We start from the raw sequence: 24,275 nt of genomic DNA, 5'->3' as shown, positions 1-24,275 counted from the left end.
GAACCATGAAATGCCCAATGATTTCTGGCAAAACAGGAAAGGTCAGCCTTTCAAAAAGAACACAAAAACACACTCCATCAGAGGCTGCAAGAATATGTACTCCCCAGTAGGCTCAAAAGAGAACTAATGATAGTCTGAGGAGCTAGAGAGAAGGAGTCTGAACCATGAACAAAGAACCAATAACTGAAGAATAAGGATCACTCCTTTCAAAAACAAGCTATCAGAAATACATGGCCTACATCGAAGCCCAAAATGAAGCTCCATAAGGAATGCCAGAAGCCACTGTGAATGGCAAAAAGTGGAAAGATACCAATAACCTCTCCTTTGGAAAGAAGGGGAGGAAAGATGATCACCACACAGTAAGGACCACATGCATGCGAGAGCTACTCAGTGGTCTGGAACAGACTCAATCCAGTGCCAAAACAATGTTCCTGCTCTGACCTGAACTGGGAAGTGCAAGGCCCGAGATCTCCTTGCAGAAACATGAACAGAATTAAGCAGGTTGGAAAAGACCTTTGAGATCATTGGAGTCCAACCTATCATCCAACACTATCTAATCAACTAAACCATGGCAGCAAGCACCCCATCCAGTCTCTTCCTAAACACCTCCAAAGCAGGTTTAACTTGCATTCATGAAGAATTGCAAGGACAGCCTCCATTCCTTGGTGGACACAGAGAGGAACATAGTAACAAAAGATGAGGAAAAGGCAGAGGTATTTAACACCACCTTTGCCTCAAATTTTAATAGCAGGATAGGTTGTCTTCTGGAGAACTGGCCTCCTGAGCTGGCAGATGGAGATGGGGAGCAGTATAGTTCCCCTGTGATCCAGGAGGAAGTAGTTAGAGACCTCCTTAGCCGCTTGGATCCCCACAAGTCCATGGGACTGGATGGGATCCATCCTAGGGTGCTGAGAGAGCTGGCAGATGAGCTGGCCAAGCTGCTCTCCATCATTTTGCAGCAGTCCTGGCTCACTGGAGAGGTCCCAGCTGACTGGAAGCTGGCAAACGTGATGCCCATCCACAAGAAGGGCCAGAATGAGGAACTAGAAGGGAGGTTCGAGCCAGAAGGGGGTTGGTCTCTTATCCCAGGTAATCAGCACCAGAACAAGAGGACACAGTCTCAAGCTGCACCAGGGGAAGTTAAGGCTGGAGGTGAGGAGAAAATTCTTCATAGAGAGAGCTGTTAGCCATTGGAATGTGCTGCCCAGGGAGGTGGTGGAGTCACTGTCCCTGGAGGTGGTCAAGAGGGGATTGGACACGGTACTTGGTGGCATGGTTTAGTAGTCATGAGGTCTGTGGTGACAGGTTGGACTTGATGATCTTTGAGGTCTTTTCCAACCTTATTGATTCTATGATTCTAAAAAGGCCAAACCCACAGCTGAGGGGGCTTGCTGAAAGTGAACTTCTGAATGATGCACTGCAGGGGAGGGGAGAGGGGGAAATGAGGAGCACAAAACCAGAAGTGACATCTGCATGTCTAAGGGATGCTTTACAAAATTTCCCCTTGCCTTATGAAGTTCCTCTTTCACTTCAGAGCTAAGAACATTGCATTAGTTCATGTCCAAGCCTCTCCACAAAAGGAAAGTAAAACACTGAAATAGAATTTGCTCACAAGACTTTAGAGTAGGAGAGCTTTGCATATTTAAGAGACTACCTACAATACCTCAGAAGAACAGAGCAATAGGAAACTGAGAAACCCTGACACTTTAACGTACCATACTATTAGAAACATCAGTAATCTCTACAAGAAAAAAAGTCTATTGCTGCTTTCCTGGCTTATGGGTAAAAAAAAGAAGGAAAAAAGAAAGAAAAAATATCAAAGAGTCTTCTTGCATGAATTATGCAGAAATGCAGATACTAAATGCCAAAAGCAGTAACTTCCTCCAGAATCCTAAAGTCAAGACAGCTGAGGCACCACTTTCTTTATGGAAAAGATCAGAGATAACTAAACCCATCTCCTAATTAGTGTCTCAAATTAGAAGAACTGATCCAGGTCATGAACAAATTAAAACAAGAATAGAACTCGTTATGGCTCCGTTGCAATAACCTGGAAGGGATATCAGAATGCAGGACACTGACACCCTAGGGTGTATTATTTGACCACAGACTAATTTTAAGCTCCCAAGTACATTGCAGTAGCACAATACCTCCATTGTAAGTCTCAGTAAAAGCTAAGGCACTAAAATTCTGCCTTACTGGGAGGTTCCAGGCGGAAGATCAATGCCTTGACCACAAAACACTCCCCCCCAGGGCCCTGACAAGGGGTCAATCATTCCTACACAACCAAAGGGGATTGATAGCCCCTGTGTTAGTAGGGACATTTTCAAAACTTTCCCAAAAGTGGAGCTCTGTGAAGACCTCAGTATGTGGAAGCCATCTCACTAATGGCCTCACAAACCAGGATCTGGTCTTATCTAAAGATATTACATACATATATTGCATCATGACAGATGCCAGTCGGTCCCAGCTGGTTTGCAGCAATATTGCTAGTGTGCAGCCATAAAACCTCCTTGGAAATATGGCTATCCAATTAAGTTGACTTTCAAGCAGCTGTTTGGAAGCTGGGCTCTTCTGGCAAAGCTATAAAAGCAAAACCAGTCTTCACCTCAGACCTCTATTTAATCAATGGCAAGAGAGAACAAGAATATAACTCCAGATAGAAGACAGATGAAGCACTACCTAAGATAAACTGGAACAGCAGCAACGCCAAGACTCAGGCTTTGCTAGGGTTTTTGGGGCTCTTTCACTTAAAAACCCAAAACTACCCAAACCAGCTCATGCTTTCAGCTACTCATCTCCACTAATGCTCTCACATGTACTCAACCCAACACAGAAACCCAATGTCAGCAGCTGAGTAAGAGGCCAACAGGGAAAGCAAAGGGTCAGAATCCACAGGGGAGGGAGGCTGGGATCCCAAGAGGAGCTGTGCTGCTCAACAGCTTCACCAGTGATCTGAGCAGGCCACAGAGGTGAAGTGGCAAATATCACCAAGACACTTATTAAACATACTCCAATCTTAAAATTCATGAGCTGCACAGACAGTTTTTAATACTAAGTTGTAAATGTCAGATTAAACACAGCATACAAAATAGCACATGCGAGGAGGGCAGTTTTAGACTGGATATTAGAAATTATTTAGTGAGGGTGGTGAGACACTGGAACAGGTTGCCCAGGGAGGTTGTAGATGGCCTCTCCCTGGAGGTGTTCAAGGTCAGGCTGGATGAGGCCTTGAACAACCTGGTCTAGTGGGAGGTGTCCCTGCCCATGGCAGAGGGGTTGGAACTATGAGATCTTTAAGGCCCCTTCCAACCCAAACTGTTCTGTGACTCTATGAAAAACTCAACCAATCACCTGTAGCTGTATGAAGTGCAGGTTTTCAAGTAATAATCTTTGGCAAACATCCTGGAATCTTGGGGGGGGGTGTAATCAGAAAACATATCAGAAACATTACCTAATATTCTGTTAAGAAAGAACCAAACCAAACATTCTGACATTGTAAATCTGCTCTGTGGCAGCCCCTGAACACCCTGCGTACCTACCCTCAACTCACCTCAAAAAATATTAAAATGAACTGAAAAAGGTGAGAAAGGAACATGAGTAAATTGAAGTAGGGAATGGTTTTGCACTACAGGGGATCAGACTCCCCCCAGCTTCTTCCTCAGAGGAGAAAAAAAAGAGGAAAAAAGGCAACAAAGAGAACATCTGCAAATCCATTCTTCCCATGAGAAGAACAGGGAGGAATCAGAATGGTCAGGGCAGGAAGGGACCTCAAGGATCAGCCAATTCCAACCCTAGATCAGGTTGCTCAGAGCCACATCCAGCCTGGCTTAAAACCTCCAGGGATGAGGCTTCTACTACCTCCCTGGGCAGCCTGTTTCAGTGTCTCACCACCTTCATGGGGAATAACTTCTACCTAATATCCAATCTGCACCTACCCACTTCTAGTTTTGCTCTATTCCCCCCAGTCCTATCACTACCTGACATCCTAAATGTTTTCCTATTATCTCTTCCAAGGGGAAAGGGAAAGCAGAGGGGAAAAGATCCTAGCAAAATTCCTAGGTAGTATGTTTCAGACCAACAATGGGAAGAGCTTTTTTCCACAGCACGTGTCTGCGTTGAGAATTCAATGCTGTAATGTACAGATGGACTAAAAATGGCTTTAGAAAGATGCACAGAAGGTGTGGTCATCAGTGGCTGCTGAAACAATAGCTCAGATACAGTTTCCAGCTGAGAAAGTCACTAAACCTTGACTACAGGAAGCCATGACCTTAAACAAGGAGGAAGACGATGTCCAGTGCTAAATGTCTCATTTGACAGAGGCAGCACTCAAGGGGTCCATCTAGCCTGTCTTTAATGGCAAATACAGCTACTAAGAGGAGGGTAGAGGAACATCATGCATAAAGAGTTTTCTATCACTTTTAGTCATGAAAATGACATATAATGCACTTCAGATGGGAACTGCTCTCATCATGATAAGGAACAGCATTTTGCCATTGTGAAGGGTAGCATTTACTTCCATAGGAGAAAGTCTAAAGCATAATCCATTATAAAGGTGTAATAAACAGGATTATCTGTGGCAGTGAACAGTGAGTAGGCGAGAGCTGAGTAATACAGGTAGTTGGCAACACAGTACAAAGGCTATGTTAAAGGTCAGCTCAAATCTCTGTGCTAGTGCTGAAAAAACCTTGCCAAACCCAAGCACACCCCAGCAGTGTTTCTTGTTCCCTGCATTAGGACATGAGACTCAGCTCTAATCATTTGGATGATGGCACCCTCCCCTCCCACCTAGTAAGTGAGGAGCTTTGGGGACGATGATCAAAACTGGGGGGGTTTACAGGAGTTGTATTAGACACCACCAGACTTTTTGTTTGCACTGCAATCCTGAACAAAAGCAGCTAGATCAAAGCAAACTGAGAAAATGGTAGAAGTGCATGTGCTTTGTGAGGACTTTAAGCAGCCCCAAAGGGCCTGGAGTTAGCCCCTTGTGGGGTAGCTCAGACATTTCCACCGCATTTTAATCTGCAACTCGCACGAGCCACCCCTGGGGAGATTTCAGGAGCTAAGCAGCTGAGCCCCTTTTATCAACATATTGCCTTACATTTAATAACTTCAGCTTCTTTTTTTTTCCAAGTTTAGAATAATTGTTCTCCTCAACAAATAAGCTTCACTGGGAACTTATTACTCATAATGCAAATATCAACAGTCTCTCTAATCTGACTGCAGCACCAAGCAGATGTTTGTAATCCAAACACAGGCAGGTGGAACAAAACCCAAACTTCTCAAGGAAAAGAAGGATCAAGAAAGTTCACAGAACTATCAGAAGCCTCCTTTTACCTATGGTCTTCCTTTTTTTCTTAAATCACCCAAATAAACTTGGTGGAGGTAGCAGCTTGCAAGATTTCCAGACACCAGCTGCAAAGGAAGGCGTGGAAGCCAGGAGAGCAGGGTCAACTACAATCACTTTGCTTATCTCTCTGTTTTGTGACTTGTTAGTTTCAGGCAGGGTCTTCCTAGGTACAGTCACAACAGCTTTCATCTATCCTCCCTGGCAAAGAGCACTTGCATTCCCAACCTAAAAAGCTTCCAAGAAAAAAAATGAAGGAATGTATCACTTCCTGCTAAGGAGCAAGGAAGTGTCAGGACAGCCTGGTGCTGAAGAAAGTTTAAGCACCCTGGCACAAATGCTCAAAATAGACAAATCCACATGTTTGCTTTTGACAAACTGCAGCTTCGCTAGAGGCAGGGCAGAGGTGTCAGTGCAGAGCACATTTTAAGCAATAAGGACAGAAGTCAATGCAAGGAGGAAGCAGAAGTTAACTTTGGCTTCCTCCAGTGCAGTGTTCAGGAGTCTGGGTTGTCAGCCCATGCTTTATCACTTCCGGGGTGAAGGACAGGTCTTGCCAAAGCCTTCTTCAAGGGCAGGCAGAACACAATTTAGCCCTAGAATATTCACAACAGGTTTTCCTAATGTGGCCTGAACAAGGCACACTTGTCAAACTGATGGTCATCTCACCAAAATTCAAGTACCATTTGAAGGCAAGGTTGGTAAAAACACTTGAACTGCCAAACTTCACCTTTAGAAGTTTGCATTGTGCTTGCCTCCATTATGGCTTCCACTTCCTCTTCAGTTTTTCTCTTTCATTTGCTGCTTCCCTTCCTCTGGAGGACACACTTTGAGCACTTGTTTGCCTTTGCTCACCAAAGAATCTGGGACTTTTCTCTGTTTAGTTATGCTCCCACTGGTAGTAAAGCTTGGAGAACAAGATCTGAACTACACAGGAGCTCAGGAAAATGCTTCTTAGAGTAAAACTGGCAGATCTTCCAGAGGAACTAGAGAAAGAGGCTGACTTCTGGAGCTTATAATCCTTCCTTCTATTTCAAAACAAATCCACTTCAACCAGGAATCTAAGCATAGCTCTTCCCAATCACACCACAACCTACTGTTAAGAGCAGAAAGTAAGAGCCAGATCAAATGGTTAAGATATCATTTTCATATGTATGCTAAGGCAGCAGAGGTAACAAAAGAATACTCAAAGCTTGTTTGCCCCTCAGGATTTATAATGGAAAAACCCACTCAAGCTCAACAAGAGTTGCCAGAGTTTAGAGTTTTGTGCCAATTTCTCACCAACCAGAGGGGCTGGCTGGCTTAGACCAGAAGTCTTCTGCACCAGTAGAGCTGCTATGATTAGTGGAACCTGCTGGCTTATACATAAATCATGAAGAATTCCCCCCTTTCCTCTCAAGGGAAACAACTTTGCATAACAGCAGCAGTTTTTTCCCCCCCCTCCACACGTAAACCTGTAGAGTTTTAGTACAAGTCAGAGCAAGAAGTAGGTTGGCTCAATGCAGAAAGCACGAATTCCAGAGACAAATTATTTAAATAAGAGGGTTTAGAGACTAACAGCATAATTACAGTTCATTTCAACTGGAAAAAAAAAAAAAAGAAATAAAAATGAAATAATGCTTTCTGCTCCTTGCAAGAGGTCCAGCCACAGTGGAGCCAACACACAGCTCCTGACAAAGCGTGCAGGCTGACATGAACACATGCAAAGCAGCTAACTCCAGCAGGTACAAACAGAATTCATCTCCCTTCTTTAGTATTCCCTTACTATATTTTATTTATAAAGGTCAGCAACGTTTGAAGATCACAATTATTAATTAATTGCTCTACAGAGGCTGACAATCTACTTCCTGGACAAAAATAACTCTCCTCACTTTTGACCTGCACACACAGGATCAAAAGCCCAACTGATTTGGTGAGCCTTCAATAACAACAGGTCTGCCTGTTTTCACAACCTCAAACAAGTGGAGACAAAAGGCTTCGAGAGCAGGTACAGAAACTCAAGTAAGCAATCAGTCCTTCAGGGGGACTAAAACCTTCTTAGGCTCTTCAAGACAGTCAAGACATTTTTCAGAGGGGCTTTTGTTCAGTGTATAGAGAAGCCCACTATTCTCTTAGTAAAGAGAGAAACACAGGCTGAGGAAAATTATGAACACAACCATTTAAGATGCAAATTTCAGATGCATCTAGTAACTAATCAGGAAGTATTGTAGAGTAGCATCTGGGTTTTCAAGTCTATAATAAATATCCTAAAAATAATGATGGTGAGCAGTTTGGGAGAGTGTCAGCTCACTTTTTTGCACTTCAGAGCTCAGCTGTACAGCCCCATGTGTTTAGCACATGTCACCATGAAGGGAAAAAAAACACACCCCACATTCTTAAGATTGTTAAACCAATTCTCACTTGAGTTGTCAGATGGTGGCACCAATCATGCATAGAAGACATGGGAACAAGTTCAGGCTCCACCACAGACAGTCTGCTTCACAACCGTTGCTCGGTTCCCTTCGAACACCTACTCTTATGAGGTGTTACAAGATGACTTCAAAGTTGAAGGCATGTGCCACTCATGAGCCACGCTTGAAATACTCAGCAAGGGGGCACGAGCCTAGAACGTGACAAACAAAGAGCAGCTCCCAGCTTGACAGATTGAGATCAGCAACAATATGGCATTGGGGGGAAAGAAACAACTTTATACAGCATTCCCCAGGCTGTAGATAATGCAACACCCCCCCCCCCCCCATGCCTCCAAAGTCATAACAATTATTCTCCCATCTTATTTTCTCTCCCAAGGCCCAAAGCATCTAAAAACCACATTTTTACTTCCTTGTGTGTATTCTAGTCACTGATGTTTGCCCAGCTTGGGAGATAAACATTAACTGTCACTGCAGGGCCAGCAAAGGAAATGAAAGAGCAAGAACTGCTGGGGGATAAAGCTGCAGATAAGAACTTGGGCATCAAACTGCTGCAGTATCAGCGCGCTGATCTGCGGAGAAATGCAGAGCACATACAACTCACCCACTCGTTCGCATTCTGAATTTAACAGAACCTACAGAGAAAACTGGAAATGATAGAGATCAAAGGCAGCTTTCCTACCAAAATGCTAAATAAAGCAAGCAAAAAAAATAACAAAACACCAAGACCTAGTGCCTCGTTTCACCAGTGCCCCAGTGAAATGGCTTACGACACAAAAGCTCCACTGCCAAGTCTGTAAGAACAAATGCATCTCCTTCTTCACTCTTCTACCTAAATTTACTCCACATGCTTAGAGATGACCTCTAGAATCAGCTGCTCCATCACTTTTCCAGGGATGGAGAGGAGGTTTGTCTGCTCTGTTGTTTCCTGGGTTCACCTTCCTCCCCTTTGTGAAGACTAGAGTGACATTGACATTACATTCACAAGTCACAGATTCATCTCTAGGCAGCACCTCTCCCACCAGCACTGCAAGGTGGGTGAGGGCAGGGAGAGAAGAGAAATGGGCTTACCCTTTGCTACACAACTTGCTAATGAACACCTCCAGAGCTGCTAGCTCAGAGAGCAACGTATCACACACCCTGTAACACAGAACTAAGCACAGCAGTGTTCACCCAGAGTCTCCTGTAGGTTTTGTTAATGACGTTGAAACCCCTAAGATGGTTCTCATTGTTCCAGCTACCTGAAATGTAGCTTGGTCACAGCCACAGAAAATACAGTCCAATCTCTTGACTACATAGTGCAGATGGCCCTGTCACCTCTGTGCAGAGGAGTGTGACAGCCCCCCACGCAGTTCTGCTTCTGCTTTAAGAAGACTCTGCTGTCAAACCCAGAAAAGACACCTGTAATTCAGCACCCCAGACCAGAAATGTGATGCTACACACAGAAAAATTCACCTCAGCTAGGTCATGTACGTTGCCAAATCCTTTGCTGATGCTCATTACATGAATGGTCTTAAATGTGCTTTTTATTTGTGGGGTAGAGGTGTTTGGATTTTATGTGGTTTATGATTCTAGAACTAGCTTTGATTTTTTCAAACCTTTCAAGACCTACACGAATCAAATCATTAACAATTTAGCAAAGGTTTTAATTCAGAGGTAATCAACAAGTTACAAATGGAAATCTGAAGAGCCTTAAGTAAACACAACAGCTCTGTCTCACAGCAATGGTGAAAATGCCATAATATTATCTTTAGTAGTTCTTTGAGTTTAGATTTAGATTGTAAAATCCATCAGCTCTGGCAAATTATCTTCCCTTTTTGCTCCATGTGAGACTGTAAAATCTGTGTGTCCAGTGCTGTTAGGGGACTAAAGTATCATTTTCATTCATTTTCAGAGCCATTTCAAAGAATTAGTTTTGCCCAGCACATGTTTTCCCTGAGGTTTAGGCTTCAGTTATTGATTTCTGGTCCACAACCAGTGGCAACTTCCAAACACAAGGGATTTTATCAAGGGGTCATACAGTTCACTGCTTGTGGTAACCTGAGTACACAGACAAATTGGAGTCCTTACTTCTCCTCACTTAGTTGGATCCTTACTGATTACAATGAGAGATCAGAAGAGTCTGGGTTTCACTACAAATGGGATCCCTCCTCCTCCCTCAATGAGCAGAAACTTGAAAGCTGTGAACACTACGTTTATGACACTCTCAGTCCTTTATACAAGCCACTGAAAGCCATACTCCCTCTTTTCTTCCATGAACTGTGATCAAGCTTTTGCTATTTTCATTTAGACAAACAGCTAAATCAAAGCTAGTCCATCAACACTTATGATGTCCCTCAGAACAACAGCTTTTTACTGTCTGAAATTCTGAAGACATTCCCTTATCACCAGAGAAATGTCAGTGAACCAGAGAGGAGAGGTGACATTTTTGTATTGCCAGGGGATAGTAACAAAAGCACATCACACTGGTTGCAGTTTGACACATGTCTTGAACAAGGCAGATAAATAATTTAGCAAGCCAACATTTTATTTGCTGCCATGCCTGTGCTAACATGTTTTAGCCTGTCACACCAGTCACATCAAAAGCCGGACCTCGCAGAGAAGCTGTAACAGCAGCGCTTCCATTACACTGGCAAAAGGCAGCTGGTGCTGCAAATTAGCCTCATTTCCCCTGGCTATAACAGAAGGCAATGCATGTTAAGTTCATATAATCAAATTAGCTGAACTGACCACTAGCTTTAATCAACATCTTGGTTTGACATTCAGGTAGCACACAGCTCACAAGAGCTCATCTTTCCCTGCTTTCAGTGACAAGTTTAGATAATCATCACAAATAGCTCCACTAAATAAAAACAAGGATGCCATTTCTAAGGAGGAATGTGTCTGTTCCTTGCTTGCAAAGGCTACTTTATGCTTTCAGTCTGGAATACTCCACATTTGTCTTCTGCAAAGATACCTTCAGCAGTGCAATCTTGTTCTAAGCACCTCCAAGCTCTTTCACAAACAGAGAACGAGTGTTCTTTACTTTCGGGCACATGCATCTTGTGGAGGTTAGGTAGTTCCTTCTCATGACCCTTGCTGCTAATACCTAGAGAACTTAGCTAATAAAACACACCCCACCTTCAGATAACTCTCATATGTATAAGAGGACCATTACTTGAGAAGTTTATGCTAAAAACACAGGCACTGAGTAGTTGGGCAGACAGAAGAATGCAAGCTCCTAGAGCAGCATCTCTTTGTAACACAGACTTCCAACTGCCAGGGTACAAAATAACTCCATTTAAGGTAATTGTCTTTATGAGTCTCTAAGTGTTGTATTCATAGAATGCAATACTAATCACATATTGATGACAAGTATCTCCATTCAAGGTCATCAGCCATGGAATATGGTCTAAGTACATCTTTGCAAATCAACCACCACATACAAGAGAGTTGCCATTCACAGCTAAGTTGCAGAAGGACATCGGTTGGAAAGGCCTCTGGAAGGCACCAGCCCACCCTCCTGCTCAAAGAGAGTCTAATTAGAGCAGAGTGCTCAGGGACTTGCCTGGGTATCTCCAAAACTGGGAATTCCACAACTTCTTTGGGCAGCCTGTTCTGACACTTGCCCTGTTTCACTACAGAGCACCCAGTGCTTGTGACTTGCCTGAATCATTAATTCAGAAAACCTTCTCACATTCTAATTTTATCAAGACTGTGCTGAGGCCATACCCTTACAGAAAAGGGGGAAAGGTTAAGGAGGTATGAAAGGAAAGAAGAGGAAGTGTGACAGTAGGACAATATCACCCAAAACAGAGAAGTCTTTGCACTGTTCTTTAGCAAGCCATGAATTCTTTACAGTTAGGGTGATGGAGCACTGAAGTAGACTGCCCAGAGAGGCTGTGGAGCCTCCTCTGGAGACTTCAAAACCCACCTGGATGTGTTCCTGTATGCCCTGCTTTGGCTGGGGGGTTGGACTCAATCTCTGGAGGTTTCTTCCATCCCCTAACACTCTGGGATTCTGTGGATTCCTATTCTCTAGTGCAGACACCACAACATAACAGCCAATGCAGGTGAGGTCAAAGACAAAGGGTGAGGAAGAAGAGAAGGGAGATGATGCTCCTCTCATTTATCATCCTCCTCCCTTCATTCCAAAATGTTTCTCTGTATCCAGACACAGAAAAATGGTTTTCATGCAGGAACTGAAAATGCCACCTCAGCATCATCTGTTTGCAAACACTCAATCCTCTTAAAGGCTGACAGAAAGAAAATCAGCCTAGGGGCAGTCACGTGAGCAGAACCTCTGGCGATGGTCAAGTTACGACTGGAGCAGGGAAACTGTGAAGCGATCAACATCCTATGGAGGAATTCCCTCTTCCAGCACACAGAAAAGCTGCTTTATATATCACACACAGTGAAAACCTGCAAATGAAGGATGATGGCCCTCTATTTAAAACACTACCCAAATAACTTCACTCATCCAAACACTCTGTAAGTGCCTCTGAATTAACTATGCTGACAGCTACTGAGACAGGAACTTACTATGTGCTTCAGAAGGTCCCTTTCCAGTTATGCCTCAACCCTAGAGCAGAAACAGAAAGAGGAAATGGAGCAAAACCCCTCATTCTAACATTCAGTATATTTATGAATATGTTTAGTGCTCCTGTATTAACCATGTAGAGCATCATGGTATTAACTGTATGCTTCATGTTGGGTGTAGGAGGAATAAAGAGGCGAAACGATGATGAGATGAGAGGAAGAGTGGTGATGTTTCTTCTCTCATCCCCCTCCAGCTCTTGCCAAACCACCAGCAAGCATTAGCACACTTTAGGTCTGGATACTTGCCAGTTAGCACAAAGGCCAACAAAACCAGAAGCTGCTAAAAATACAATAGTTTTTGGGGACATAAACCCCAGAGACTGAGGTTAATGACTCCCAACTTCCAATACATACAGCAAGTGAACAAAGACTGAAAGAGCATCGTGGCAACTGTCAGCTATTCAAAGTGGAAAACAGTAAATGAAAACATTCAAGTAGGAATCCCTCAGTTTCCTTTTTTGACTTTTTAAGAACAGGAAAGGTCTATCTCCACAGCACCACTAGGACACCAGTCACCAACAAGTTTCTGTGAAGCAATGTCCTGGTTTTGCTGGGACAGACTCCTAGGTGAGGCATGGGCCATCGGCAGTCTGGAGCCAGCCAGGACAGCTGACCTGAGCTGCCTACAGGTGTATCCCAGACCAGAAACACCACACTCAGTATATATAAAGGGGGAAGTTTGCCAAGGAGTGGGGAGCCTCCTGCTACAGCTTTCTGCTGGGCTTCTCATGACCTTGCTCCTCTCCCTTCTCCTGTTCTTCAGGACTACTTCCCTGTTGAGTGTGATTCCTGTACTTTTTGTTGGGCTGAGTATAACTTTATATTAGTATTAGGATCAGTTTTGTTGTTCCATTAGATCCATTTTCATTTCAGCCCACGGGTCTTCTCTCCTTTTCCTGATTCCCCTTCTCTGCTGGTGACAGAGCAACTGCTGTAGTTTAGCCCTGGATATGAGCTGAACTGAGACAAGCAACCACCAGTTCATAAAAAATTGTGGTATTAGGAAGTGCAGCACCATGCTGTAATCAGAAGACACAGAGGGAAGCAGCAACCTTTCCATTCTCTAAAAAAGGCTTGGCAGGGAGTATTTAGTGCGTTTAAAAAGTTGAAAGCAAGCTTTGAGTTTGCACCTCCTGCATGGCAATACCACACACTGCTAAAGAACCTCTAAACAGGAGTGTAGAGGGGACCCAGTGCTCTGCCAGGCTTACAAAAATCACAGAAGCAGTTTTTACCATGTAGTGCCCACAAAAGAAAAGGCCAAGCACTTTTCCTCTTCACTCAGCTGTTTTACAATTGCAAGCCAAAGGTCAACTATCCTCACTCACTTTTGGAAACCAGCCACAAGATTACTAACCACCAGCTTAATGGCCACAGTTCAAATGCTGCTCAATCAAGTTCTGACTATGTGGGTATACAGCAGTAATGGTACCATGACATCATAGGCAAGTTATCTGCTGAAATCAGGAGTCAGACAGCCTGCATCTTTGCCTTCTCTCCCCACAAAGAGAAACATGAACTTCCACGGAGCAGGCATTAAAGTGACCAAGCTTTGGTGCTTTCCTTCATGTGGCCAGGGCATAACAGTTTGCTGTGAAATAATCCTTTGCATCATCATGTGTGTCCATCAAACTAACTCTGTATTCTGGAGGTACACCAAGACAGGTGTCTAACAGCTAGATTTGAAGAAATTTTCACTACCTGTCATGTTACATGTGCGCCTCGGCCATGGCTATCTGAAGAGTGAAGCGTGCAGGTGCATTCAACATGTTATAAGTTCATTTCTCTTCTCAATTCACTAAGAGGCAGCAGGATTGAGCTGATTAATAAGAGATCATGAGGCACATGAATGGGATACCCTGGGAGAAGAGTCGAGAGAAAAGTACTAACAACACAGACCTGGCATGTCTGACAGAAGTTAACCTTCACATCCTGAAACGCATTTGAAGCGAACCAGACTCTCAAAATGACGAAGTGTCAACTGAAGTTGGCCACTTTAAGTGAACTGTAACAATTCTAATTGGTTTTGCCTTATTTGTCTGAAATTCACCAGCTTTAGAGGCTGAGCCTTATCACTCTGCACAGAACCCATCTCACCTATATACACTGAAGAAGGATTCCTGAAAGTCCTGGACTTTCCACTAACTCAAGTGATAACCTTGAGCAATTAACTCTGTGTGACTCAGTCTACTCATCTATGAAGGAAGTAAGTAACATTGGTAAGCATTTCCAGAGTATGAGCTGAAAGGAAATACAGTTTGAAGAACTGTTCATCAGTGCTTTGAGCAATGTCCAGCCCAACTTTTTGGTAGAATAGGAAAATCCCTGCCTGTATGCTAGGAAAAACAAAGAGATTCATGTAGTGTAAGAGCATACACCACACCAAGTTTCTCTTACTGTGACAGAATTTCTATGTGACAGGTATCTATGGGATGACATCAAGTGGCTAGGACTCAGAACATCTTGCTATCACCCATCCTCTTCAGCTGGAAGAGTTTCAGCACAGACTATACTTTCAGAAGTCTAAAAACTTATTCTTCCTTTAATTCTTAGAGAAGAAAATATTTGTCCATGAATGAAACTTTTTACCAGACATTTTTCATGTCCTTCAGCAAACTTCTGCACCATCCTAGGTGAAAATAACTACCAGTACACTTTGTAATAAGCTGTGTTTCATTGCACTTCATTTTTTCCCTTCCTGTTCAGCATGTTCTACAAGCTGTCTTCAGCTATGCTTTCCCTCAGATACACTATGAAAGCTGGAGGTAGCTAGCAATAATCCAAAATGGAAGAACAGAGCTCATCTTAAGAAAAATAAAGGTAAGATTACCACAGAAGACTTCTAAAATCCTGAGTCTTAAATGTTTTGAAACAGCAAAAGGAAATACTCTGGTAGTTCACAGCAACACTGGCATTGAGCTGTACAGGTCTCTAAGACATTTTTGGCTGATTGTGGGCCAGGGTTATGCAAGATATGAACAAATGCAGTTATTTGTCTCAGACAGGATACATTTTTGGACCCTTTCAACGGCCACACAGCAACACCTCACACCTTTAACAAAGCATCAGTTATGCTGTTGAACTATCAGCTGTAAAAGATGCACATTAAGGTTACATGTAGAAGTTGTTCTTTCCATCTCAAAACAGTAGTTAAAAATCAAGCCCTTCTGTGGCAAAAATTTTAAGCAGATGAGTAATCCCACTGAGGTCTGCAGGACTTGATTTGTCAGCACACACTAAGTTATAGCCTTGCATCTGCAGGACAGGCACCTCTCAAAAGAGTTTTTATTCAGGGCATTTTAGAAAGAAGCAGCTTAAAACAGTGTAACACTAAAGACATCACACTAGGAATATGAAGCCCATCTTATATGGGCTACTAGAGAAACTGTGACTCTGAAGGAAACAGTTTGCAACACAGCTCTTATAGCTGGAAAGCAACAAAGCTCAGAGCTGTGCTTCACTCAGGCCAAATCACAGTGGGGGTTTTGTATTTTACTCTCCTTCCCCACCCCCAAATAAAATGTGGGGCTCATTCTGTGTGTCCAGTCAGCCTTAAGATTTTAGACATTCAAATATTTTTGAAATTCCGTTAATGTAGGCAAGATGAAGCCTAAGAAGCCTTCAATATATTGAAAGAGCTATAAACCAAAATTCCTCTAATGCACTCCAGCATCCACTTACATCTGCACAGATCCATTAAATATTCAGCCACAAGCTTATCACTGGAGTTCATCAGGAGTGAAGATAAAACTCGGCACCAATATTTGACAGCCTGATGCTAGAAGATTATCTACTGAGAAATAATCTGATCACTGGTCTTTGATATTGGAATCCTTGACAGGAGGCAAGGGAAAGGAACAACAAATTGATCTTAACGACTTTAAGGGTTTCCTCTTGTAGAAGGCAAATCAATGTAGAGATTAGCTTGTACTTCTGCTTATTTGCCTCCAAGTTTGCGACTAAGTTTTCAAATATTCCAATCCCAGAAGAGCTAAATGAAAGACTTTGGGATGTCCGTTTAACATGGAAACAAAACGGCCTCTCTTACTCTTGAAGAGGTCTGACCGCGATTGAGGAAATCTTAAGGTACCCTAGAGTAAGAGCAGATGGCGTTCTCCGGGGACTCGGAAGAGGGTCAGGTCTGACGGACAGGAAGAGACTCCGAAGAGAAGCTAAAAAGCCCAGAGCGAAAGAGAGCACTCCCGAGCCCTTACCCTCCACTTACCTTAAGGATATCTCCCCGCTTGAAGCTCAGCTCGTCGTCCGCCGTGGCTTTGAAGTCGTACTTGGCGATGGCTTCCATGCTGGGGCTGCCGCGCAGGGCGGTGCGGGCGGTGGGAAGGAAGCGCTCCCCGAAGCCTCCGCTCTTCCCGCGGCGGCTGCCGGCTCAGCCCTCCCGCGGCCCGGCTCCGTCCGAGACGCCGGCCCCGTCTCTCACATACAGGGAGGCCGGGGGACGATCCGCCCTAGGGGAGGGGGAGGAGGAGGAAGAGACGGGCCATTAGGGGAAGTGGCACGGATCGATGGCCGGGACCGCGCCCAGAGCCGCTCCCTCCGCCCGGCGCGGCGCAGCGCGGCTGCCGCTTCCTCCCGCCGTCGCTCGCCCAGGCCCGGCTCGCCCGAGTGACGCGTCCCGCGGCCAATGGCCGCTCCGGCCGATGGCCCCCGGGGGCGGGAGGCGGCCCCGAGAGCGGGTCCCGGTCCGCCGGGAGCAGCTGCCGGCCCCGCGATGCTCCGGCACTGGGGAGCCGGGCAGGCTGGGCCCGCCGCCGCTCTGCGCAGCCCGCCTGTGCCCGGCGGGGCAGGTCAGCTCCGCTCCCGCCCGGGAGCAGCACCGCCTCTCACGGGAAGCCCCCGGCTCCCCGCAGCTGTAATAACCGCCGGATCCCAGGGGCAGGAGAGGACGGTGAGGTGCCGCACCCCCGGGCTGGACATCCCCGCTCCCGGGGCACGCAGCTGGACCCATCAGCCCCCCGGCCACCATGGAGACAGGCGGCAGTGGAAGGGCGATGTGCTCCTGTCCCCCACGCAGGGGAAACCCCGCCTGGAGACACGGCGTACAGCAAGAATTTGGTTCCCCCACCCCTTGCACACTGCTCGTATCAAATTAAATACAGCCAGTTAGACAAGGCAGAGAATCCTCCCGTGCCTCCTCTGTAACAGGACTTCCCTGGACTTGAAGTGTCTATCAAAAAGTGACCTAAAATAGCGCTGCATAGAGACAGAAGTTTGGGCTGACTGCAGCGTCAAAAGCACACATCCCGAGACTCCTGCATCTCGAGCAGCAGCGTGCATTTAAAAACCTTCATAAGTACAGCATGAACATCAGCAAGTTTATCTCTTACGGGCCCAGCATCAAATGCGGAGAGGCACATAAAGACACTCTGAGGCCACTGAAAAAGCTTCAATCTTCATCTCAGGTCAGGACAGGAAGGATTTAATCTAACTCTGTCTATATTTGATACTGGAGACAGTGTGTGACCAGAAAAAAGTCAAGAGAGTCTCTAAGTTAAACCCCATCCTGAACACCCCTCTGAAGAGCTGGCAGAGCTACACTTGTCAATGACAATTCCAGACAGCAGAGATCTGACAAACACCACTGAACCCACGCACCTGCTAATTCAGGCCCAGAAAGAGCCCTGCTGGAGCAGATGGCAATAGTATTTTCTCATTTCAGAGAAAAACCTGCCTTACATAAATGTAGTTCAGCAATTAACATGCTTATATATTCCATGAGTCCTATGTTTGCCCAACCTTCAGCTCACCGTGAAAATTAACAAAGCTCAAGGCAAACACCAGAACCGAGATTTCTATTACAGAAGACCATCAGAATAGGAAAAGGTATTCACAGGATTTACCTTGAGCAAAAAAAGGAGCAGCTTAGTGAAGCCCTCACATGGACAGGGCATGGAGTTTTCTCTGGTACTCCTACCCAGCACTACTGGAATGTCAGCAAGACTGACAAGGCTGTCAGCAGCACAGAGATCACAACTGAGCAATCTGCCTGTGCCACTGCAGCTATCAGAAATAAACACACTGGATCCAAGCTTTCACCAACACACATAACTATAACTACAGCCAAGGAGTGTTTCATCTTAGCTGGTTTGATGATTCTAAAATACTTTATTTTTAATGCTGATGAAATCTTTCTGATGTCAGTCTGCCACACTGCTCTAGCACACTCATGTAAACACCAGCAGCAACTTTCCTTCACCAAGAACATTCTCCCCTGGCCAGGCTCTACTGTACTACTTGCTTCACCATCTCCTCAACTTTATCACCAGCCTTCTTTGGGCTTATTCACTGATGGCATTTATCCTTTTCTGCTATTATAGCAGAATGTGAAGGAGCAAGCAGGAATGATTGCATGTGAAGCAACAGAACATGCAAATACAGGCATTACCATCTGCACGTCCTGTACCTTTCATGGTAAACACCATCCCTTTCTATTCCTTCTTAAAGGATAAACATTACTGGCAGCAAGATTTTGGTGTTTCAAACAGCACAATGCATCATGAGGTGTTAGGTATTAGGTAATGGCTTGGACTTAATAATCTCTGAGGTCTTCTCCAACCTGGTTGAGCCTATGATTACACGGGCATACAAACACCTTCAGCTAAGGGAGAGCCCTCACTTACAAACCCAAAAATCTAACAGTGCATTGCACAGCTTCAAGAAGACAGCAGAGACTCAAGACACATTTAAGAAAGGAATTACTGCCAACTGGTAAATGTTCCTTCCTTTGGGGTACCCCAAGTGCCGCTGCCTACTGTTGCATTAGCAGCTAAGAATCATTTTTTTCAATGGAAGGAATTAATACTCAACTTTCTAGGAGAAATTGATGCAGCATTTCCAAGAACTCTACTGGCATTTCCCCGAGCCTAGCAGTAATACAATGTTGGGAAATTTTCCAGCACAATTCAAGATGAAAGAGATTCATCAGGCAATTTTCTTTAGACATGCGTTCCCATTACTACCACCATCACATGCATTGTCAGCACATAAAGCAGCCGATGTTTCTAGGTAACAATACTAACAACAGCTGCAGTGTAGAACAAAACTTGAACCATCAGGACTTTCAGGCAAAAGTGTAGCTGAAGTTTTGGCATGAAACTTCCACGTGAGGAAAAGCTTTGAAAAGATTAAGCCCGGTTCGCACAACAAACTCAAAAAGGCAAACTCAGAACATGAATTCCCTTAAAGTCACTTAAAAGCATTTGCTGCTCACTAATCTTATTAAGTAACTTCTTAATAGACAGTTAGACACATAATTACTAAAATACAAACCAACCAACTGCACAGCAAGGGGAAAAATAAGCTCACTGGGGAAGTGGCTTGTGCAAGGACCCTGCCCACTGAGAGCACAGCTGTAGGTGTTTGCTTTAGGCTGACAAAAGTGAAACAGGACACGTTGCAAATACTGGAACATACCCCAGCTCCAGAGCCCTCAGATGGCATAAGATAGGTACAAATGGATAACACTCAAAATATGAACACAGGTTACAAGAATTATCAGATTACCTTACCAGAGAAATGACTAACATTTCTCAGAATATCAATATGGTTTTCACCTCTTGCCTTACTGTAATTTGGGGCAAGATAACATTTTTTGCTCTTAAAAAAATCAGAGGGGACTGGGGAGGGAGAAGGGGAGAGGGGAAGAGGGGGAAAGAATAAAAGGCAGCAGATGCAGCTAACAGTATGTTCTTATTAGCGACACAGAGCTGCAAGTCAGGATAGAATCAAGTCATTCTAAATACAAACCACCCTGTTGCAGCCAACAGGAAACAATCCTCATGTTCTTCTCAACAGCTATTTCAAAACCACACAGGCAAAGGTAGGCTTTTTATATTGCTCGTACAAACAACGCTTTTTTTTTCTACCAAGCAAGAGCCTTCTCATTGTTCTTTCCACTGGTTTACTGTTCTGGAAAGTGATATGGGCAGGAATAAGGGAACAGGCAGTTCAGAACAGCCAAAGCAAGGGAAGAAAGAAGATACAGTCAGTGGAAGATTTTGCAAAGAATCAGATCCTAAGCTTCATCAGCTGTTATAGGACAAAACACTGCTGAGGGTGGTAGAAAGGAAAATGTGTGGATACATCATCGGGAAGACATGCAGAAATGTCAGGCTCTAGACAAAAGAATAGAAAGAAAAAAAAATCATAAGGGCAGAGCACTAAATTCAAATCAGCCAAATAAGGAAGTATAACATAACAAATGAAGGAGGTAACATATAAATTAAATTAGGAACATATAGACCCCAGAACATTCAGGGTCATAAATGATACTCATGATCTGTTAGCTTAATGTGTTTCTCCTTCACCAAGCACGTCTCGTCAGAGGACAGCTCAGGATACCACCTACAAAACTAAGCTCCAGCACAAAGCACAGATAAAATGATTTGATCTGATAAGTATTATCAGGTAATTCAAAACTGCACCTCTGCCAAGTTTATTTGCTATGCTTTTTGGTTTTTTTCCTCTCTCTCCCCTTATTTTAAACTCCATAATGTAGACTTAAATAATACAAGCTTGCCTGGCATTATGAAATACATAAAATACTACACGACTTCATCGTTGTAACAGGTGACAATAACTGAAAGGTCTTTTTTGGTCCCAGTGTGTCAATCTCTAAGGTCTGCACAGAAATGGACTACAAACAACACTGTGTTTAACTGTGACCCTTCAAATTTTGGCCACTGACCACAGGCATTTAATATTTTTGAAAGCAAGGAATGAATGTCCCTAAACACTATATTTATCCATGAATTGCTCTCCCAGTTATTAACTGTGCTACATAATATTTTTCTCTCTAGGTTATAGAAGAGATGTCTGAGTCAGATGTTGTGGGAGTTAACAAGACTGCATCCTTGTCTTCTGCAGATTATTTAGAGCTATATTGGCAAGTTAAACCGTAGCCCGCAAAATCAACACCGAATCTCAAGCAGGAAGTTCCGAGGAGAAAGAAGAGACTAAAACAAAAAGTCTTTTATCATAGAAACTCACGCTTGAAGCATGATCCAAAAGGTCTTTGGAGAAAGAAAGGTATGGATGCTAACCTGCCTACAGGGTAGCTACAACCTTTTAACCTTTGGAAGAGGCCTGAAATTACGGAACTCTTCCAGGGAACATTAAAAATAAGCCCCAAGAAATACCACCAGCCGAAACTCCACAGACGAACGGCAAAGGCGAACGTGACCCAAGACTGAAGCCAGCCTGGGGGAACCACGCACGGGGAGCTGCAGGGAGACCCAGAGAGCCCTGCCTGGCAGATAACGCCCCTAGAGCACAGCACCTCGCTCCAAGCCCCTTCGCCAGTCCTGCTTCGCAGAGTACAGGACCCCGACAAGCGCCTAACGCCCCAAGAAGGCCGGGCCCTGCCGAGACGCAGGCCCACAGCCCCGGGGCGCAGAGACCGCGCTGAGGCAGCTGCTGCGGAGCCCGTCGCGGAGAGGCGGAACACCCCAGGATCCCAGGCCGCGGCACAGCGGACGGCCCGCCGCCGGGACTCAGAGTGTACCCCCCGCCGAGCAAGGCCCACAGTGGGCTAGCGAGCCGGGGCCCCGCCGGGCAGCGCCTTACCGCGCCGTAGTGGGGTGAAGGCTAGGGGGGGTCGACAGCCCGCCGCCTGCCTTCCTCCCTTCTTTCCTGCACACACACCCCCTCGACTCACCGCACAGCGCTGGGGGGCACCGCCCCGCCCGAGGGTTCTCGCCGCCTACCCGGCCCCACGCGGCCCGGCCGCCCCTCCAGCGCCGCCTCGGCTGCCGCTACGGCCCCGTCCCGCGGCCGGCCCCCCCCCGCCCTCCGCCGCCTGCTCTGCCGCCGCCGTTCCCGCTGCCACTCTCGCGAGAGCGGCACTGTCAGCCGCCCCCCGCCGCCGCGCCCCGCCCACGTGGGACGAGCGCCTGCGCGCTCCCCGCCCCGCGCGATCGCCCTCCGCGCATGCGTAGAGCGGAAAACGCTCCGTGACCGGGGTTGGGGCTGCCCTTTCTCGACCCGGGACTGCACTTTTCCGACCCGCCCCTGGCGGGCACCTGCCCCGAGGCCAGCCCGACCCGGGCACCACGCCCCACCCTCGGCCTCGCCGCGGGATTTCCGTAGGGAGGAGCGGGCACAGGCAGCAGCCGAGGCACCGAGCCTTCCCGAGCACCGCTTCGGTACGAGCTGTGCAAAAAAGGGATTAATCCCGCGGGCTAGGCGGCCACGAGTGCAGGTTTCTGGGGATGAAACCACCCTGGGTTTGTCAGAGTATTTACCTAATTTATCAGTGCCTCTGCTTGCTTGGGAGACAGCGTAGCGTACCTCAGCGCGGAGTTGCAATAGTTTCGATAAGAAGCTACCTGTAGGTAGCAAGGAAAGCTCCAGCCGGCGTTAACACCGAGCTTGTGCACGCAGCGTTCGAAGGGGTGTTGAACCGCTCACCCAGCTCCCAGGGCAACGACCATACCTGGTAGAGCCGCTACGTGACGACTACCATCCCTTCCGAGCACTGAGTAAGGCATTCAAGGAAAAACACACCAGTGTGACGACACCGTGCAATTAAAATATGCACGGAGGGTAGAACTCAGATGGCACAGGCGATAATTCCAGGGTTTAGATGACCCTCCTGACATGCTTTTAGCATGAACAGACTAATTACAGCAGACAGTAAAACACTTGCTTAGGTAAACATCAGGCTGTGATTCCTCAGTAAAGCCAATGAATACAATTCCTCTGGCTCTGGAGAGGAAAGACGAGTGTTTGAAGTACAGACTTTCCACAACTACTGTTCTGCTCCCCTGAAAGGGTGAGCTAATTACCTCAAATAGGTTATTCCCTACTCTCCCATCCAGAAAAAGATGCTGAGATTGGGAATGTGGCAAGCCTGAGCACAGCGTGTTTCACAGTAGAGACAGGCTGTAAAGTTCACATCCAGGTTCATGTAAATGTAGGGTTATTCTGGACCCAGATTATATCTAATTTAGACATAGAAAAATTGTGAGATGCATATTTTCAGCCTCCACTTAAGCACACTTAATTTTTTTATCAGTATACCACCACACTGGTTGATCTCCCCAGCTGTACTTTGCAGGGCAGGGGGGGCTGTCATGGTTTCATCGATAGCAAGATGAGAATAACATCAGAATACATACTGCTACCTCATACAATCTGGCTTGCAAACCACATTCTGCAGACATTACCTGCTGATAATCTTAACACTTAAGCAGCTGGATAGATTCCTGAGAGGTTATTTCTGGATGAAATTGTTGTTTACACCCCTTAGCAAGATCATTTTCTCATCCTGATAGCATTGTACTTAAGGGGTTTTAGCTTGTTCCCAGAAAGGGGCGTTAGGGAAGGTGTGAATTCCCCCAGTGCTTCATTCAAAAATTGGAAAGGGTGGAAAAAAGGAGCTAAAGGAGTTGAGGATGCTACAAATGTTTCAGATGTTCTGAGGATGCAGAAGTGATCCTTCTCCAGCGACAAAGACTGATGAAATTGGAGATGGGTTCCAAGATCCCCCAAGTCCCTGATACTTGTTCCTAGATCAGGCTTACAGAATCTCTGGTTTCATGTGTGACCTCAAAACGAGGATTTAGAAGTTCTTGGTAAGCCTTCTATAAGTTAAATAATGTCTTCCCAGAAATGTTATAGCAGCTACTTTTAGCTGGACTTGAAAAGCCAGACATGGCTAACAGCTGCCAGTTGAACCATGGCTACTTTAAGAGGCTGCAGCTGCTTGACTTTAAAAGGGCAGACCCTAGAAAATCAAACAAGCAACGAATTTTAGAAATAGCAGAGATCAAAGTGCTAGAGAAAGATGTTCCTGATAAAGGGGTCCCTGAGATATACTTGCTTGCAAACCAGCTAAGTGTAGAATGTTGCCCCATCTTGCAAACAAGTTAATGCTTTAGAAAAATACCCAACTTGCTGTGCAAACAGCGCTGAAATCCTGGCAGAGC

General features: G+C 45.4%; 1 protein-coding gene across 1 annotated transcript in view; it reads right to left on the bottom strand.

Moving 5' to 3' along the window:
- GRB2 (growth factor receptor bound protein 2) overlaps window positions 1-22,112 on the bottom strand; it is a 61,727-nt gene extending 39,615 nt beyond the window's left edge. Inside the window, exons 1-2 of the mRNA XM_068151554.1 lie at window positions 22,004-22,112; window positions 16,556-16,796 (exon numbers count right to left, since the gene is read on the bottom strand). Coding sequence (XP_068007655.1) covers window positions 16,556-16,633 — 78 coding nt within the window. The 5' untranslated portion in view covers window positions 16,634-16,796; window positions 22,004-22,112. The remainder of the gene's footprint in view (window positions 1-16,555; window positions 16,797-22,003) is intronic.
- Window positions 22,113-24,275: the final 2,163 nt, after the last annotated feature.

The sequence above is a fragment of the Melanerpes formicivorus genome, unplaced genomic scaffold (assembly GCF_026170545.1).
Source record: "Melanerpes formicivorus ecotype bairdi unplaced genomic scaffold, bMelFor1.0.p_v2 SCAF_21, whole genome shotgun sequence".
Taxonomy (NCBI): domain Eukaryota; kingdom Metazoa; phylum Chordata; class Aves; order Piciformes; family Picidae; genus Melanerpes; species Melanerpes formicivorus.
Note: the sequence above shows the minus strand (reverse complement) of the source record. Positions and strands in the feature narration are given on the sequence as shown.